Source organism: Procambarus clarkii, chromosome 68, assembly GCF_040958095.1.
Source record: "Procambarus clarkii isolate CNS0578487 chromosome 68, FALCON_Pclarkii_2.0, whole genome shotgun sequence".
In the NCBI taxonomy this organism is placed as follows: Eukaryota; Metazoa; Arthropoda; class Malacostraca; order Decapoda; family Cambaridae; genus Procambarus; species Procambarus clarkii.
The window spans coordinates 30,765,873-30,783,615 of NC_091217.1; the positions used below are offsets into that span (position 1 = coordinate 30,765,873).

At 50.4% G+C, this 17,743-nt stretch overlaps 1 protein-coding gene across 3 annotated transcripts in view; it reads left to right on the plus strand.

Moving 5' to 3' along the window:
• The window catches only part of LOC138349728 (low choriolytic enzyme-like), a 111,822-nt gene that overhangs the window by 79,556 nt on the left and 14,523 nt on the right, over window positions 1-17,743 (plus strand). Inside the window, exon 8 of one of the 3 annotated variants that reach the window (XM_069310890.1) lies at window positions 4,382-5,256. The exons of 1 other annotated variant lie outside the window; for it this stretch is intronic. In XM_069310890.1, the coding sequence (XP_069166991.1) occupies window positions 4,382-4,516 (135 nt within the window). In that variant the 3' untranslated portion in view covers window positions 4,517-5,256. Of the gene's footprint in view, window positions 1-4,381; window positions 6,310-17,743 lie in introns of those variants that run through there. One more of the 3 variants, XM_069310892.1, reaches the window with a different exon arrangement.

Here is a 17,743-nt window from a genome sequence, read left to right on the forward strand (position 1 = left end):
GGTGTGTGTTGTCCTGCGGTGTGGTGGTACTTGGTGTGTGTTGTCCTGCGGTGTGGTGGTACTTGGTGTGTGTTGTCCTGCGGTGTGGTGGTACTTGGTGTGTGTTGTCCTGCGGTGTGGCGGTACTTGGTGTGTGTTGTCCTGCGGTGTGGTGGTACTTGGTGTGTGTTGTCCTGCGGTGTGGTGGTACTTGGTGTGTGTTGTCCTGCGGTGTGGCGGTACTTGGTGTGTGTTGTCCTGCGGTGTGGTGGTACTTGGTGTGTGTTGTCCTGCGGTGTGGTGGTACTTGGTGTGTGTTGTCCTGCGGTGTGGTGGTACTTGGTGTGTGTTGTCCTGCGGTGTGGTGGTACTTGGTGTGTGTTGTCCTGCGGTGTGGTGGTACTTGGTGTGTGTTGTCCTGCGGTGTGGTGGTACTTGGTGTGTGTTGTCCTGCGGTGTGGTGGTACTTGGTGTGTGTTGTCCTGCGGTGTGGTGGTACTTGGTGTGTGTTGTCCTGCGGTGTGGTGGTACTTGGTGTGTGTTGTCCTGCGGTGTGGTGGTACTTGGTGTGTGTTGTCCTGCGGTGTGGTGGTACTTGGTGTGTGTTGTCCTGCGGTGTGGTGGTACTTGGTGTGTGTTGTCCTGCGGTGTGGTGGTACTTGGTGTGTGTTGTCCTGCGGTGTGGCGGTACTTGGTGTGTGTTGTCCTGCGGTGTGGTGGTACTTGGTGTGTGTTGTCCTGCGGTGTGGTGGTACTTGGTGATGTGTTGTCCTGCGGTGTGGCGGTACTTGGTGTGTGTTGTCCTGCGGTGTGGTGGTACTTGGTGCGTGTTGTCCTGCGGTGTGGTGGTACTTGGTGTGTGTTGTCCTGCGGTGTGGTGGTACTTGGTGTGTGTTGTCCTGCGGTGAGGTGGTACTTGGTGTGTGTTGTCCTGCGGTGTGGTGGTACTTGGTGTGTGTTGTCCTGCGGTGTGGTGGTACTTGGTGTGTGTTGTCCTGCGGTGTGGTGGTACTTGGTGTGTGTTGTCCTGCGGTGTGGTGGTACTTGGTGTGTGTTGTCCTGCGGTGTGGTGGTACTTGGTGTGTGTTGTCCTGCGGTGTGGTGGTAATTGGTGTGTGTTGTCCTGCGGTGAGTGGTACTTGGTGTGTGTTGTCCTGCGGTGTGGTGGTACTTGGTGTGTGTTGTCCAGCGGTGTGGTGGTACTTGGTGTGTGTTGTCCTGCGGTGTGGTGGTACTTGGTGTGTGTTGTCCTGCGGTGTGGTGGTACTTGGTGTGTGTTGTCCTGCGGTGTGGTGGTACTTGGTGTGTGTTGTCCTGCGGTGTGGTGGTACTTGGTGTGTGTTGTCCTGCGGTGTGGTGGTACTTGGTGTGTGTTGTCCTGCGGTGTGGTGGTACTTGGTGTGTGTTGTCCTGCGGTGTGGTGGTACTTGGTGTGTGTTGTCCTGCGGTGAGGTGGTACTTGGTGTGTGTTGTCCTGCGGTGTGGTGGTACTTGGTGTGTGTTGTCCTGCGGTGTGGTGGTACTTGGTGTGTGTTGTCCTGCGGTGTGGTGGTACTTGGTGTGTGTTGTCCTGCGGTGTGGTGGTACTTGGTGTGTGTTGTCCTGCGGTGTGGTGGTACTTGGTGTGTGTTGTCCTGCGGTGTGGTGGTACTTGGTGTGTGTTGTCCTGCGGTGTGGTGGTACTTGGTGTGTGTTGTCCTGCGGTGTGGTGGTACTTGGTGTGTGTTGTCCTGCGGTGTGGTGGTACTTGGTGTGTGTTGTCCTGCGGTGTGGCGGTACTTGGTGTGTGTTGTCCTGCGGTGTGGTGGTACTTGGTGTGTGTTGTCCTGCGGTGTGGTGGTACTTGGTGATGGTTGTCCTGCGGTGTGGCGGTACTTGGTGTGTGTTGTCCTGCGGTGTGGTGGTACTTGGTGTGTGTTGTCCTGCGGTGTGGTGGTACTTGGTGTGTGTTGTCCTGCGGTGTGGTGGTACTTGGTGTGTGTTGTCCTGCGATGTGGTGGTACTTGGTGTGTGTTGTCCTGCGGTGTGGTGGTACTTGGTGTGTGTTGTCCTGCGGTGTGGTGGTACTTGGTGTGTGTTGTCCTGCGGTGTGGTGGTACTTGGTGTGTGTTGTCCTGCGGTGAGGTGGTACTTGGTGTGTGTTGTCCTGCGGTGTGGTGGTACTTGGTGTGTGTTGTCCTGCGGTGTGGTGGTACTTGGTGTGTGTTGTCCTGCGGTGAGGTGGTACTTGGTGTGTGTTGTCCTGCGGTGTGGTGGTACTTGGTGTGTGTTGTCCTGCGGTGTGGTGGTACTTGGTGTGTGTTGTCCTGCGGTGTGGTGGTACTTGGTGTGTGTTGTCCTGCGGTGTGGTGGTACTTGGTGTGTGTTGTCCTGCGGTGTGGTGGTACTTGGTGTGTGTTGTCCTGCGGTGTGGTGGTACTTGGTGTGTGTTGTCCTGCGGTGTGGTGGTACTTGGTGATGGTTGTCGGCCCTTCAGGACGGTCGTGATGTGTTCTACTTATTTTGTTTTCCTTCTTTTGTATTGTTTTATTGTATTTATCAGCATGCTCTGCATGTAAATATATAAATATAAAAAAATATAAAAAAACTGCCACTAAATAAAATAAAACTTTCTGATATCTGTTCGGCATATTTGTTTCCCTGGCTTGAATCTATATCCTCGTTAGTTTGTTTTATTTTGTTTTATATTTTTATTTATTTATTTAGTATAGTCTTAGTTACAGCAGTTGATTTGTTGGCAATGTATTTACTATTTGTAACTGCAGAATCTAGATATTAGCTCTTGGAAACCACCTTTCTAACCAATTGATTTTTCTTCTGTCAACTACATACATTTGTCTCTACCTCGCCCCCCCCCCCCCGGCCAACACACGCACACATCCCCAGGAAGTGGCCCATAACAGCGGCCCAACTACCAGGTACCTATTTATTGCTAGATGAAAAGGAGCATCAGGGAGAAAGAAATTGCCCATTTGCCAGGGATCGAACACGGGCCCTTTAAGACTACAACCCCAGAGTGCTGTCCACTCAGCCCGCGAGGCCCCCTTTCCCTGTGTACTCACCTAGTTGTATTCACCTAGTTGTGCTTGCGGGGGTTGAGCTCTGGCTCTTTGGTCCCGCCTCTCAACCGTCAATCAACAGGTGTACAGGTTCCCGAGCCTGCTGGGCTCTATCATATCTACACTTGAAACTGTGTATGGAGTCAGCTTCCACCACATCACCCCCTAATGCATTCCATTTGTCAACCACTCTGACACTAAAAAGGTTCTTTCTAATATCTCTGTGGCTCATTTGGGCACTCAGTTTCCACCTGTGTCCCCTAGTGCGTGTGCCCCTTGTGTTAAATAGCCTGTCTTTATCAATCCTGTCGATTCCCTTGAGAATCTTGAATGTGGTGATCATGTCCCCCCTAACTCTTCTGTCTTCCAACGAAGTGAGGTTTAATTCCCGTAGTCTCTCCTCGTAGCTCATACCTCTCAGCTCGGGTACTAGTCTGGTGGCAAACTTTTGAACCTTTTCCAGTTTAGTCTAGTGCTTGACTAGATATGGACTCCATGCTGGAGTCGCATACTCCAGGATTGGTCTGACATTTGTGGTATATAATATTCTGAAAGATTCCTTACACAAGTTTCTAAAGGCCGTTCTTATGTTAACCAACCTGGCACATGCCGCTGATGTTATTCTCTTGATATGAGCTTCAGGGGACATGTCTGGCGTGATATCAACCCCCAGATCTTTCTCTCTCTTTCTGACTCTTGAAGTATTTCATCGCCCAAATGATACCTTGTATCTGGTCTCCTGCTTCCTACCCCTATCTTCATTACATTACATTTGCTTGGGTTAAACTCTAACAACCATTTGTTCGACCATTCCTGCAGCTTGTCCAGGTCTTCTTAAAGCCTCAAGCTGTCCTCCTCTGTCTTAATCCTTCTCATAATTTTGGCGTCGTCAGCAAACATTGAGAGGAATGAGCCTATACCCTCTGGGAGATCATTTACGTATATCAGAAACATGATAGGTCCGAGTACAGAGCCCTGTGGGACTCCACTGGTGACTTTACGCCATTCTGAGGTCTCACTCCTCACTGTAACTCTCTGCTTCCTATTGCTTAGGTACTCCCTTAACCACTGGAGCGCCCTACCAGTTACTCCTGCCTGTTTCTCCAGCTTATGCATCAGCCTTTTATGGGGTACTGTGTCAAAGGCTTTCCGACAGTCCAAAAAAAAAAAAAAAAAAAAAAAATGCAGTCCGCCCATCCTTCTCTTTCTTGCTTAATCTTTGTCACCTGACAAAGTGTGTGTGTGTGTGAGTATTTTGCGCATATGTAACGTTGCTTTACTATTGCACATAATCACAATTCCAAGGGTATATGTGTACCACTGAGACTGTGTGTATCCCGCAGAATCGCAGCCAACCTACCTTGGTGAGGAAGCAAGGTGGGCCCGGGAGGATGGGGGGCACCCACCTCACTCACCTGGACATTCTCAGGATCAATACTTTCTACCGCTGCCACCTGTCGCCCCCGCCGTCCTCCTGACCTACCTGGACCAGCTAACGACTTCTCAGATCTGCCAAACACCTGTCATGGATTGTAAACAACCATGCAGGCGTCCAACACTCAGTTTGGACTGTAAAACGACCATTTATGCTTGTACATAATAGTTATGCTCTTGTATCACCCATTAGAACTTGGGTTTCTTAACTCCTACTCTTCCTAATAACAAGTGTTCCAATATGTCTTGCATATTTACAGTTTTTTAACTTAGTGTTTGTTACATATGGCATCGTTGAAATACATCAACATCTGTTCTGACACGTTAACTTCTTTCATGACCAGCTGGGATGATCTTGATAGTGACTCTGGAAATAGATACTTTAATCAGCTATCTCTAATGCAGGAGGCCTCCGACAACAGCTGTACCTACTGGTCGTTGGTTTACCACAGGTGACCCCCTCCCCATCCGGCCCGTTGGCGTCGTGAGGGGGCTTGGTGGACGGCTGCCGGAGTGTGATGCTCCGTTGGGCAGTCCTCTGTCCTTTTCTGGCCTTGCACTCCTGCTGCTGTCTTCTCCAATTGTGCCGGATCGCTTTTCCTTTTCCTTATGTTTCGTTTTTCTCCCCCCTCTTCTCCTATCTGCTTGTCGTTTCCTGCCGACCTTTTGCTTGTTTTGGATTCTTTCTTTGGACTTCTTTTATTTTGACGCCCGGGTGCTTGAGGAGGCATACTCTTGCACCCGTAGAACTGTAGTACCCAACGTCTCGAGCGAGGGGAACCTTTTATTGTCAATCCCCCTTTCGTCGCTGAACCCGATCTCGAGGCGGACTGACGGTTCTTAAGGTGGCGTTTGTGGGGCGTATACTCACGACGCACCCCTAGGGGGCCCCGGCATGATCGGCGATAGCTTCCTGTTGGGTGTCCTGCCTCTAATTGTGGCTCCATAGTGGGTATGGGGGCACATTCGTGGATGAATTTGTCATTTTTCGTCTCTATGTCGTTGAATGTTTCCGTTGTACCCTCTCAGGCTCGTGGGGTGGGCGACCAAGCCCCCGAGTCGGCCTGTATTGGAAGACCAGGCTCTGTAGCTCCCGCTGCGTTGGGCCCCGACCTTGCTCCTCCTTTGACCGTCCTGACTTCTTCCCCCAGCTCCCCTCCCTCCTCTGTGGTTGGGTCGAGCCTCCAGCCCCCGGTGGTGACCACTTCGTCCCCTGGTGTGGCTAAGTCTTTCGTTGTGACTACTGCGCCTTTTGACCCCTCTCTCTCTAGGGGTTCTCAACGCCGTTCGCGCCCCAACCGCACTCGCTCGATTCCTTCTCGTGCCGATGCGTATCAGGCCTTGTTTGGTCCTGCTTCATGGGCCAAATACTTTGATCTCCTCCCTCTTGATTTTGCGCCTCCTGACGATTTCTCCCTCCATCGGCATCTTGTAGATTCCGTGGATGCGTCTGTTACTTTCAACCCCACTCGTCTCGGTACACGTGTCGTTGCTGCTCCTTCTCAGGATGCGGCTTCCCGCTTGGCTGCCTTATCTTGCCTTGGCGAGACCCCTGTTCGGGTCTCCAAGAACGTTCAGATGAATGCCAGTGTTGGCACTATTCTCCTCCCACCCCATGTTGCAACCAGTGTTCGGAATCTGCAGGATTGCCACGATGATATTCGGCATATCCTTGATGCCCAAGGCCATTCTGTCCTCCAGGTTGACTCGTTTACTCGTCCCCCTCGTGGTCGTCGCCGTCAACCCCTTCGCGTTGTGAAGATCACCTTTGATGGTAGGACCCTTCCATCCTCTGTCATTCTTGCTGGTGCTAGGTGCTCTGTCCAGGAGTATATTCCTTCTCCTCGACTTTGTAACGAGTGCTGGAGGTTTGGGCATGGTGCCCTCTGCTGCTCTGGGACTCTCTCTCTCTGTCCTTTGTGTGGGAGTGAAGGTCACTCTAAGTCGGAGTGCACTTCTCCCCAGGCTCATTGCCTCAACTGCGGTGAGGCCCATCCTACCTTCTCCCGTGCGTGTGTCCATTACAAGCTTGAGGCAGCCGTCCTCGACTTGAAGCACCGGGAGCGTTTATCTTTTCCTGAGGCGAGGCGCCAGGTTCGCCGGCTCCCGCCTTTTGCTAATATCTCTTATGCTCGCGTGTTGCGCTCTTCCTCTCCTCGTCCTTCCCGCCTTCCTCAGACTCACAACTGTTTCCGGGCCTTGGACCCTGATGCGCCCACTGCCCCCTCCTTTGTTCCTTTGGGGTCTCTCCCGAAGGATCCTCCTCCTGGTCCTCTGTCTGGGGTTCCCCTTCCTTCTAACCGGTCTGTCGTGTCTCCTGTGTCTTCTTCCTCGTCCCCCTCCGATCCTCCTTCCCATCCTCTTCCTCCATCTATCGGCTCTCCCCACCGCCTGTCGGTGCGGGCGGATGTCCATCGCTCTCCTAACGGCCGTCGTGTGTGCTCTCGTTCGGCTTCTATTGAGACACTGGAATCCGTTGCCCGGTACGTAGTTGCTGGGACACCGGTCTCTTTAAGTCAGAAGCGAAAGCCTGGCTCCTCTCCTTCCTCTTCCCCGGCGGGTAAGAAGGCTTCGCTTTCTTCCTCAGCTCCTACTTCTGGCTCTGTTGCTCCTTCCCCTCCCGTTTCAGTGATTGCGCCCCCTGTTCCTGCTTTGGGGGTTTCTTTGGCCCCTGCTTCCCTTTCGGTTGCTGCTCTTGCTGAGGTGCGCTCCCCTCTTTCTACTCCCCCTCTTCCTGCTGCTGTCCTTGACTGCTCCTCTCCGTTGTCTCCTCCTCCTCCGGACCCCGCCCGCCCACCTCTTATCTGTTCTCCCGTTTCCTTCCCTCCGTCTTTGCTCAGTTTACCCATGCCCCCTAACCCTGACTTTGCTGACCCTGATCCCGACCCTGATATTCTTTAACGTGCTCTGTTGCTCTTTCGCCTTTGTTTCTTCCTTGTTCTCTGTTTTTGTCCTTTCTCTTCTCGTCGTTGTCCATTCTTCAATGGAACGTTCGAGGTTATTACGCCAATTTCCTCGAACTCCAACTTCTGATTTCGCGGTTTTCGCCCCTTTGTGTCTGTCTCCAGGAGCCAATGCTTGGTGCTCGTCCTGGTCGATTTCGTGGCTATTCCTTTCTCCCCCCCCCCCAGCCATTGCTGGGGCTTCTAATTCTTCTGCTCTCTTGATTCGTGCCGATGTTCCCTTTGTTCCTTTGCTTTTTCCTTCGCCTCTCCATTGTTCTGCTGCTCGCATCTTTGTGGGGAAATGGTACACAATTTGTTCCATTTATCTCCCCCCGAGTGTCCCACTCTCTCTTCCTGATTTGAAACACCTCCTAGACTCCTTGCCGGAGCCTGTGCTCCTGCTGGGTGACTTCAATTGTCGTCATTCTCTTTGGGGTGACGTTCTGACGAATACCTGGGGTCGCCTCCTTGAGCCGTTTCTCCTCTCTTCTTCCCTATCTCTTCTGAATTCTGGTGAGCCCACTCATTTGGACTCTCGGACTCGCACCCTTTCTTGTCTTGATCTTTCTCTCTGCTCTTCTTCTCTTTACTTAGATTTCACGTGGCAGGTTCTTGATGACCTCCATGGAAGTGATCATTTCCCCATCCTTATTTCCTTTTTCTCTTTTCGCCCTTCCCTCTCTTTCCCTAGGTGGCAGTTTGCTAAGGCAGACTGGACCCTATTTACCCTCGGTGCTGCTCTCTCTGACCTCTCCCTTATGCCTCTCTCTCGCGCTCTCCTCCTTTTTCATGACACTGTCTTCAACGCTGCCCTCCGCTCTATTCCTCGCTCTTCCTCTCGGGGTCCACGGAAGTGCGTTCCCTGGTGGAATGCGGACTGTGCTCGGGCTGTCCGCTGTAAGCGTGCAGCCTGGAAGAGGCACCGCCGTAGGCAGACGACCGATTCTTTTCTTTTCTTTCGGAAAGCGAGTGCGGTGGCCCGTAGGGCCATCCGTATGGCTAAACGTGAATGTTGGGCATCTTATGTCTCAACAATTACGTCCGAAACCCCTCTGGCCCAGATCTGGAAGCGTATCCGCAAGATAGCGGGTAAGTTCGTTCCCGATGTTTCACCGGTCCTTCACCTCCATGATACTCTTGTGGCGGACCCGTTGCAGGTCGCTTCCGACCTGGGTTCCCACTTTTCTTCTGTTAGCTCTGGTCTTCATCTTCCCCAATCTTTCCTTCTTCGTAAACCTGTCCTTGAGTCTCGTCCTCTAGATTTCTGCACTCATCTTCAGCTTCCCTATAATGATCCCTTCTCTCTCTCTGAACTTCGTTCTGCCCTGGCCATCTGCGGTTCTACGGCGACGGGCTCCGATGGTATTCATTATGAGATGCTTCGCCATCTCCCTCCGAGCACGTCTCAGTATTTACTGATTCTGTATAATCGGATCTGGGAGTCGTCGTCAGTCCCTGAGGACTGGCTCGATGCCGTTGTCCTCCCTGTTCGCAAACCGGGGTCTCTGGGTACTTCCCCTAAGGACTTTCGCCCTATTGCTCTCACAAGTTGTGTCTGCAAACTCTTTGAACGTATGGTTAACGTTCGTCTGATGTGGTTCCTGGAACACCATCACCTCCTCTCCCCTTCTCAATTTGGTTTCCGCAAGTGCCGCAGCACGACAGATGTCCTGGTGAACTTGGTCTATATTCGTACTGCTTTTGCTGCGAAGACCTCCGTTGTTGCCGTCCTTTTTGACCTGGAAAAGGCTTACGACACCACTTGGCGTTATCATATCCTATCTCAACTTCATTCTTTTGGCCTTCGTGGTCATCTCCCTCTCTTTCTCCGCGGCTTCCTCTCTCGTCGTTCCTTTCGGGTGCGCCTTGGTACCGCTCTCTCTCCCTCTTTTCAGCAATACGAAGGTGTGCCCCAGGGTAGTGTTCTGAGCACTACTCTTTTTCTGGTTGTCCTCAATGGTCTTCTTTCCTCTCTTCCTTCTGGTGTCTTCTCCGCTCTCTATGTCGATGTTCTTACCCTTTGTTGTCAGGGTGATGATTCGCCTCTCCTTCAACGCCGGCTTCAACTTGCCATTGATGCCGTGTCGTCTTGGGCCACTGATCATGGCTTCAAGTTCTCTACTTCTAAGACTTGTGCCATGACTTTTACGCGGAAACGGGTTGTTCTTCGTCCCTCTTTGTCACTTTATGGTCATCCCCTTGAATACAAAGATTCCGCGAAGCTTTTGGGGTTATTCCTTGACACTCGTTTGTCTTGGTCTCCCCATATCTCTTACCTCCGTGTTGAGTGCTCTAAGGCCCTTACCTTCCTTCGGGTCTTGTCCCATACTTCTTGGGGGGCAGATAGGCGCACTCTCCTTGCTTTACATTCCTCTCTCGTCCTGTCTAAGCTCGATTATGGTTGCCCTGCTTACTCGTCTGCTTCTCCTTCTACTCTTCGCCGTCTTGATGCTTTGCACCATACTGGGTTGCGCCTCAGTTCTGGTGCCTTTCGTTCGACTCCTGTCCTTAGCTTGTATGTTGACACTGGCTTCCTGTCTCTCCAGGACCGCCGTGATCGCTACTGTCTTCGCTATCTTGCGCGGTCCTTGCAACATCCTTCCTCTCGCCTCTGTCGTGCTTTAACTTTTACCCCTCCTGCAGTTCCTGTTCCTCTTCACCACCTCCCTCTTTCAGTCCGGTTATCTCGCCTGCAGGATTCTCTTTCCGTTCGTATTTCTGATGTTTCTCCTCGTGTTGTTCCTTCTTTGCCCCCGTGGAGGGTCCCTCTTCCGCGGTTTTGTACATCCTTGACCCGTATCACTAAAGCTTTTACCCCTCCTACGGTTCTAAAACGCCTTTTCCTCGAGCACTTTTCTTCTCAGTCCCGCTCCGTTTCTGTCTTCACCGATGGGTCTAAGTCAGCGGACGGTGTTGGCTACTCTGTTGTTTTTCCTGATCGCACTTATATGTGTCGCTTGCCTCCGGAGACTAGCATCTTTACAGCGGAACTTTATGCTATTCTCTATGCTCTTCGTCTCCTGCTTTCTTGTTGTCAGTCTTCCTTTGTAGTTGTTGTTGACTCTCGTAGTGCTCTCATGGCTCTCGGGTCCTTTAATCCGGTTCATCCAGTGGTTGTCGAGATCCAGCATTGGCTGTTTCTCGTTCACAGTAAATTTAAGTCGGTTGAGTTTTGTTGGGTTCCCAGCCATATTGGTGTGTCTTTAAATGAGCGTGCGGATGCTGCCGCCAAGGAAGCTGTCCGCTCTTGTCCCATCTCTCGTAAGGGCATTCCGTATTCCGACTTTTACCCGGTTATCCATTCCTCAGTCCTTACCCGTTGGCAGGCTTCTTGGTTGTCTGTTACTGGTAACAAGCTACGTACTCTTAAATGTTGTGTTTCCTCATGGCAGTCCTCCTTCCACCGTAACCGGCGGTGGGAAACAGCTCTGGCGAGGTTGCGTATTGGCCATACTCGCTTAACCCATGGTCACTTGATGGAGCACCGCCCTGCTCCTTATTGTCCTAGTTGCATTGTCCCTCTTACGGTAGTGCATGTCCTTCTTGAATGTCCTGACTTCCAGGACGAGCGTGTGTCTTGCTTTCCGACCGCCCCTCGCGGTCACCTGTCCCTCGATAGAATTCTTGGTGACTCGGATACTTTTGATATCGTTCGCCTTATGCGTTTTTGTTCTCGTATTGGCATCCTTGGTGATATTTAGCGCCCTCTGATTATTTTGCGTATTTGATGGTGCTACATAGCCTTCCCGGTTTGGTGCCTTCTTTTGATAATTACTTACTTACTTACCACAGGTGACCTCTATTAAACTTATGCCATGCATATTATATACTGTAGCGAATAAGGAGGGGGGGGGGGAAGGGTTGTTAAAATAAAATTTATAAATAATACTGGCTGGTGAGTACTCCTCTCCTCGAGCACTCGCTCCAAATTCCTGTGAAAAGACGACTCCTCTGTGTCTGCAGGTAATATTTGAGTAGCAGCTGTGACGGGACACGGCACTGTGGTCGTACCGGGCAGCTGTGACGGGACACGGCACTGTGGTCGTACCGGGCAGCTGTGACGGGACACGGCACTGTGGTCGTATCGGGCAGCTGTGATGGGACGCGGCACTGTGGTCGTACCGGGCAGCTGTGACGGGACGCGGCACTGTGGTCGTACCGGGACGCGGCACTGTGGTCGTACCGGGCAGATGGAATGTCTCGCATATTAATAATATACAAAAAAATCCGTATTGGCCTTTGCAGTGTGGAAAGTGGGCAAAGTGGAAGTAAACTCGGACATTAACAAATTTACTTAAAAATAAAGATAAAGAAATAACGACTGACTTACACCACTAGGCTAATACACAATCTATATAAATAAAAATGGAAATGTTCGTTTGTTCAAAATCGCTAATCTCCGAAAGTTCTTCACCGATTGCTTTGAAATTTTCAAACAACGTTCCATTCGCATCCGAGCAGGTTTTTATATACATACTACATTTATGTCACATCTGTGACAGGATAAAAAACAAGCTTTTTTGAAAAACAATGCCATCTGTTGGACATTAGAGCAACACACGCTGTAATCTCCCAAAGTTCTTCACCGATTACTTTGAAATTCTGACACAACGTTCCATTCGAATATGCACGTGTCTTTATATACCTACTATATAGATGCCACACCTGTGGCAGGTAAAAACATGTTTTTTTTTTTTTTAAATAGCGCCATCTATTGCACGTAATAATAGTAAAAACCTTATCTGTCCCTACAGATAAGGTTCTTAGCATTGGAGGCATGAAATGAAGGCTTGTACCGCAATGGGGCTTATACCTGTAACAAGAAACGGCCTGTCTTGGTACAGTTCACTAAAGAAGAGGCAGTGGATTACATACTGCAACACAAACACTTACTCAGAGGTAGCAAAAACTATTACAACGTGTATATTGACAAATACATGACAAAAGATGAACAGATAGCCCACAGGGCGAGCCGACCTCCACGACACACCTCCTCCCATTTGGGCTGGGTCTGTATAATCGGATCTAGGAGTCGTCGTCGGTCCCTGAGGACTGGCTCTATACCGTTGTCCTCCCTGTTCACAAGCCAGGGTCTCTGGGGACATCCCCTAAGGACTTTCGCCCTATTGCCCTTACAAGTTGTGCCTGCAAACTCAAACGTCTGATGTGGTTCCTGGAACACCATCACCTCCTCTCCTCCTTCTCAATTTGGTTTCCGCAAGTGCCGCAGCACGACAGATGTCCTGGTGAACTTGGAGGTCTATATTCGTACTGCTTTTGCTGTGAAGACCTCCGTTGTTGCCGTCCTTTTTGACCTGGAAAAGGCTTACGACACCACTTGGCGTTATCATATCCTATCTCAACTTCATTCTTTTGGCCTTCGTGGTCATCTCCCTCTCTTTCTCCGCGGCTTCCTCTCTCGTCGTTCCTTTCGGGCCAGGCTTGGTACCGCGCTCTCTGCCTCTTTTCAGCAATACGAAGGTGTGCCCCAGGGTAGTGTTCTGAGCACTACTCTTTTTCTGGTTGCCCTCAATGGTCTTCTTTCCTCTCTTCCTTCAGGCGTCTTCTCTGCTCTCTATGTCGATGATCTTACCCTTTGCTGTCAGGGTGATGATTCGCCTCTCCTTCAACGCCGGCTTCAACTTGCGATTGATGCCGTGTCGTCTTGGGCCACCGATCATGGCAACAAGTTCTCTACTACTAAGACTTGTGCCTTGACTTTTACTCGGAAACGGGTCGTTCTTCGTCCCTCTTTGTCACTTTATAGTCGTCCCATTGAGTACAAAGATTCCGCGAAGCTTTCGGGGTTATTCTTTGACACTCGTTTGTCTTGGTCTCCCCATATCTCTTACCTCCGTGTTGAGTGCTCTAAGGCCCTTACCCTCCTTTGGGTATTGTCCCATACTTCTTGGGGAGCGAATAGGCGCACTCTCCTTGCTTTACATTCCTCTCTTGTCCTGTCTAAGCTCGATTATGGTTGCCCTGCTTACTCGTCTGCTTCTCCTTCTACTCTTTGCCGTCTTGATGCTTTGCACCATATTGGGTTGCGCCTCAGTTCTGGTGCCTTTCGTTTGACTCCCGTCCTCAACTTGTATGTTGACACTAGTTTCCTGTCTCTCCAGGACCACCGTGATCGCTACTGTCTTCACTATCTTGCGTGGTCCTTGCAACATCCTTCCTCTCGCCTCTGTCGTGCTTTAACTCTTACCTCCTGCGGTTCCTCTTCCTCTTCACCACCTCCCCCTTTCTGTCTGGTTATCTCGCTTACAGGATTCTCTTTCAGTTCGTATTTCTAATATTTCTCCTCGTGTTGTTTCTTCTTTGCCCCCATGGAGAGTCCCCCTTCTGCAGTTTTGTACGTCCTTGACCCGCATCCCTAAGGCTTTTACGCTTCCTACGGTTCTAAAATGCCTTTTCCTTGAGCGCTTTTCTTCTCACTCCCACTCCGTTTCCGTCTTCACCGATGGGTCTAAGTCTGCGGACTGTGTTGGCTACTCTGTTGTTTTTCCTGATTGCACTTATATGTGTCGCTTACCTCTGGAGACTAGCATCTTCACAGCGGAGCTTTATGCTATTCTCTATGCTCTTCGTCTCCTGCTCTCTCGTTGTCAACCTTCCTTTGTAGTTGTTGTTGACTCTCGTAGTGCCCTCATGGCTCTCGGGTCCTTTAATCCAGTTCATCCAGTGGTTGTCGAGATCCAGCATTGGCCGTTTCTTTTTCACAGTAAATTTAAGTTGGTTGAGTTTTGTTGGGTTCCCAGCCATATTGGTGTCTCTTTAAATGAGCGTGCAGATGCTGCCGCTAGGGAAGCTGTCCGGTCTTGTCCCATCTCTCATAAAGGTATTCCTTATTCTGACTTTTACCCGGTTATCCATTCCTCCATCCTTACCCATTGGCAGGCTTGTTGGTCGTCTGTTGCTGGTAACAAACTCCGTTCTCTTAAAAGTTGTGTCCTCGTGGCCGTCCTCCTGCCACCATAACCGGCGATGGGAAACGGCTCTGGCGAGGTTGCGTATTGGCCATACTCGCTTAACTTGTGGTCACTTGATGGAGCGCCGCCCTGCTCCTTATTGTCCTAATTGCATTGTCCCTCTTACGGTCGTGCATATCCTTGTTGAATGTTCTGTCTTCCGGGACGAGCGTATGTCTTGTTTTCCGACCGTCCCCCGCGGTCGCTTGTCTCTCGATAGTATTCTTGATGACTCGGATACTTTTAATATCGTTCGCCTTATGCGTTTCTGTTCTCGTATGGGCATCCTTGGTGATATTTAGCGCCCTCTGATTATCCCGCACATTTGATGGTGCTACATAGACTTCCCAGTTTGGTGCCTTCATTTGATAATTACTTACTTCCCATTTGGGCGTAGTTACCCACCCCGTGCTAACGAGCCCATACCTGCTTCCCAGGTCACACCCTCTCCAAATCAGCAGTCCCTCCCCCTGCTTATCTCTCCAACACTTAACCTGACCCTTCTGACCCCATTGTATTTAAATCCATCTGCTTCATCCCACATTCCAAGGACTCCCTCATCCCCTCAACCCCCAAACCCGCCCAGCTCTCACCCCTCCTCAGCCCCTCTTCTTCCATGTGACCCCCCTACCCTTGCGAGGGGGTCACATGGACCCCCTGTGGGGGACGGGGGGGGCCCCCACCTCTTCTTCCATTTCCATCTTTCCCCCCTTCTGCTCCAATGCCCAAACCTACCCCGGAGTTTCCCCTGGCTAATACAACCTCTCTCCCACTCTCACTATCCATGTTCCATCTGCCCCTCTTACCCCCACCCCCTCTATCCTTCTCCTCCCCTGCCTCTCAACCTCTGACTCTCGACCTCACGCTACCTCTTAATTCCCCTATGCCTCTCAGACCTTCCCTAATCTTCAGACCCAGTATGCCCTTCCTACTCCAGACCTACCTACCCAGGCCCTACCATAGACCTTCCTACCTACCTTCCAAGATGCCCAACCCCCATTTGCCCTCCAAGCACCCCTCCAGACCCCATTCACCCCCCAGACTTCCCCCCCCCCCCGATCCCTCCAACCCCCATTCACCCACAGATCCCCCCAGACCCCCAGAGAAAGGGGTCCTTTGGTACCAGAGTTTCCATGAAGAATCTCACGATTTGGCACATCAATGCTGATGGGGTATCTGATAAAGCAGAAGAGAAAAAAGAAAGAGTTAGTGAAGATGATCCTGATATAGTTGCAACAGTGGAAACTAAAATAAATGACATGATCTCGGATGCAATCTTTCCAGATTGCCAGGTGATGAGAAAAGAGAGGACATAGAGACAGGGAGGGGGAGTGGCACTCCTAATAAAGCAGAAATAGAAGTTTGAAGACCTGTGAAATCGGGCTACCAATGAGAGCACAAGCTCCATACGTGGAACTCTGACAGCAGATGGGAGGAAGATTGTGTTCTTGGTAATCTACAATCCCCCACCAAACGGTAGAAGACCCAGGCAGGAGTATGACAACAACAAGGCATGCATAGATGAACTGCAAAAGGCAGCGATATTAACTCTCAGAATGAGAGCGAAGCTGCTGGTCATGGGGACCTAAGTCATGGAGAGATAAATTGGGAATGAAGGAATCCCCATGGAGGGGACGAAATGTGGGGAGCAAAGTTAGTAGATGTTACAGACAGGAATTTCCTAACACAACATGTGAAGGAAGACACAAGGGAAAGAAGAAGAGATGCACTAAGCCTATTAGACCTGATTCTCACCCAGAACGTAGAAGACATCGAGAATTTGGAACACGAAATACCTCTAAGGGCCAGCGACCATTGTGTCCTAGTCTTTGACTACATGATGGAATTCAAACTTGTGACCATGGGACAAGAGGCCTGAGAAAGGAGAGTTGACTACAGGAAAGGGGACTATAGGAGGATAAGGGACTCTCTGGGAGAAGTGCAGTGGGAGGAAGAAATTAGAGGAAAAACAGTCCAAGATATGATGGACCTAGTCATATAAAAATGCCAGGAGGCCGAAGAGAGATTTATACCAACAGTAAAGGGAAAAAATAAGAGGGAATATAATAAAACATGGTTAAATAGATAGTGTCAGGAAGCAAAAATGGCCAGCAGGCGGGAGTGCAGGAAGTACAGAAGACTAAGGACAGAGGACAACAGGATCAGATGCAACAGAGCTAGGAACAATTACATTAACATAAGACGAACATCGGAAAGGAACTATGAGAACGATATTGCGATCAAAGCGAAAAAGCAACCAAAATTACTACACAGCCATATAAGAAGAAAAATGTCGATGAACGACCAAGTGACAAGACTAAGGAAAACAGAGAGGGCATATACTGAAAGTTACAAGGAAATCTGCGAGGCACTGAATGCCAGTTTCCGTGGAATGTTCACCACCGAGCCTGAGCAGCTCCCATTGTAAGAAGAGATTACTCTAGATGAAAGACTATCAGATATAGAGGTGACAGCAGAGGAGGTAATGAAACAGTTGACAACACTGGATGCAATTAAAGCAGTTGGACCAGACAAAGTATCACTGTGGATACTAAAAGAAGCGGCGCAGGCCCTCAGCGTGCCTCTGACAAGGATCTTTAATGAATCACCTATGTCGGGAGAATTGCCCAATTGCTGGGCAAATGTTGTACCGATATTCAAGAAAGGGGACAGGGAGGAGGCACTTAACTATAGACCTGTATCACTGAGAAGCATCCCCCTGTAAAATACTTGTAAAAATAATTAGGCTAGGGCCTCGTAGCCTGGTGGATAGCGCGCAGGACTCGTATTTCTGTGGCGCGGGTTCGATTCCCGCATGAGGCAGAAACAAATGGGCAAAGTTTCTTTCACCCTGAATGCCCCTGTTACCTAGCAGTAAATAGGTACCTGGGAGTTAGTCAGCTGTCACGGGCTGCTTCCTGGGGGTGGAGGCCTGGTCGAGGACCGGGCCGCGGGGACACTAAAAAGCCCCGAAATCATCTCAAGATAACCTCAAGAAGATGATTGGTTGCACACCTGGAGAACGTTAGGTTTGTGAACAAACATCAACATGGGTTCTGGAAAGGGAAATCGTGCCTAACAAACCTTTTGGAATTCTATGATAAAATAACGAGGATAAGGCAGGACAGAGAAGGTTGGGCAGACAGCATATTTCTGGACTGCCAAAAAGCCTTTGATACAGTACCGCACATGAGACTGTTGTTCAAACTCGAAAGGCAGGCGGGGGTGGGAGGAAAGGCCCTAGCATGGATAAGGAACTACCTAACAGGAAGGAGCCAAAGAGTTAGGGTAAGGGGCGAGTAGTCGGACTGGCGAACAGTAACGAGTGGAGTACCTCAAGGATCGGTGCTGGGAC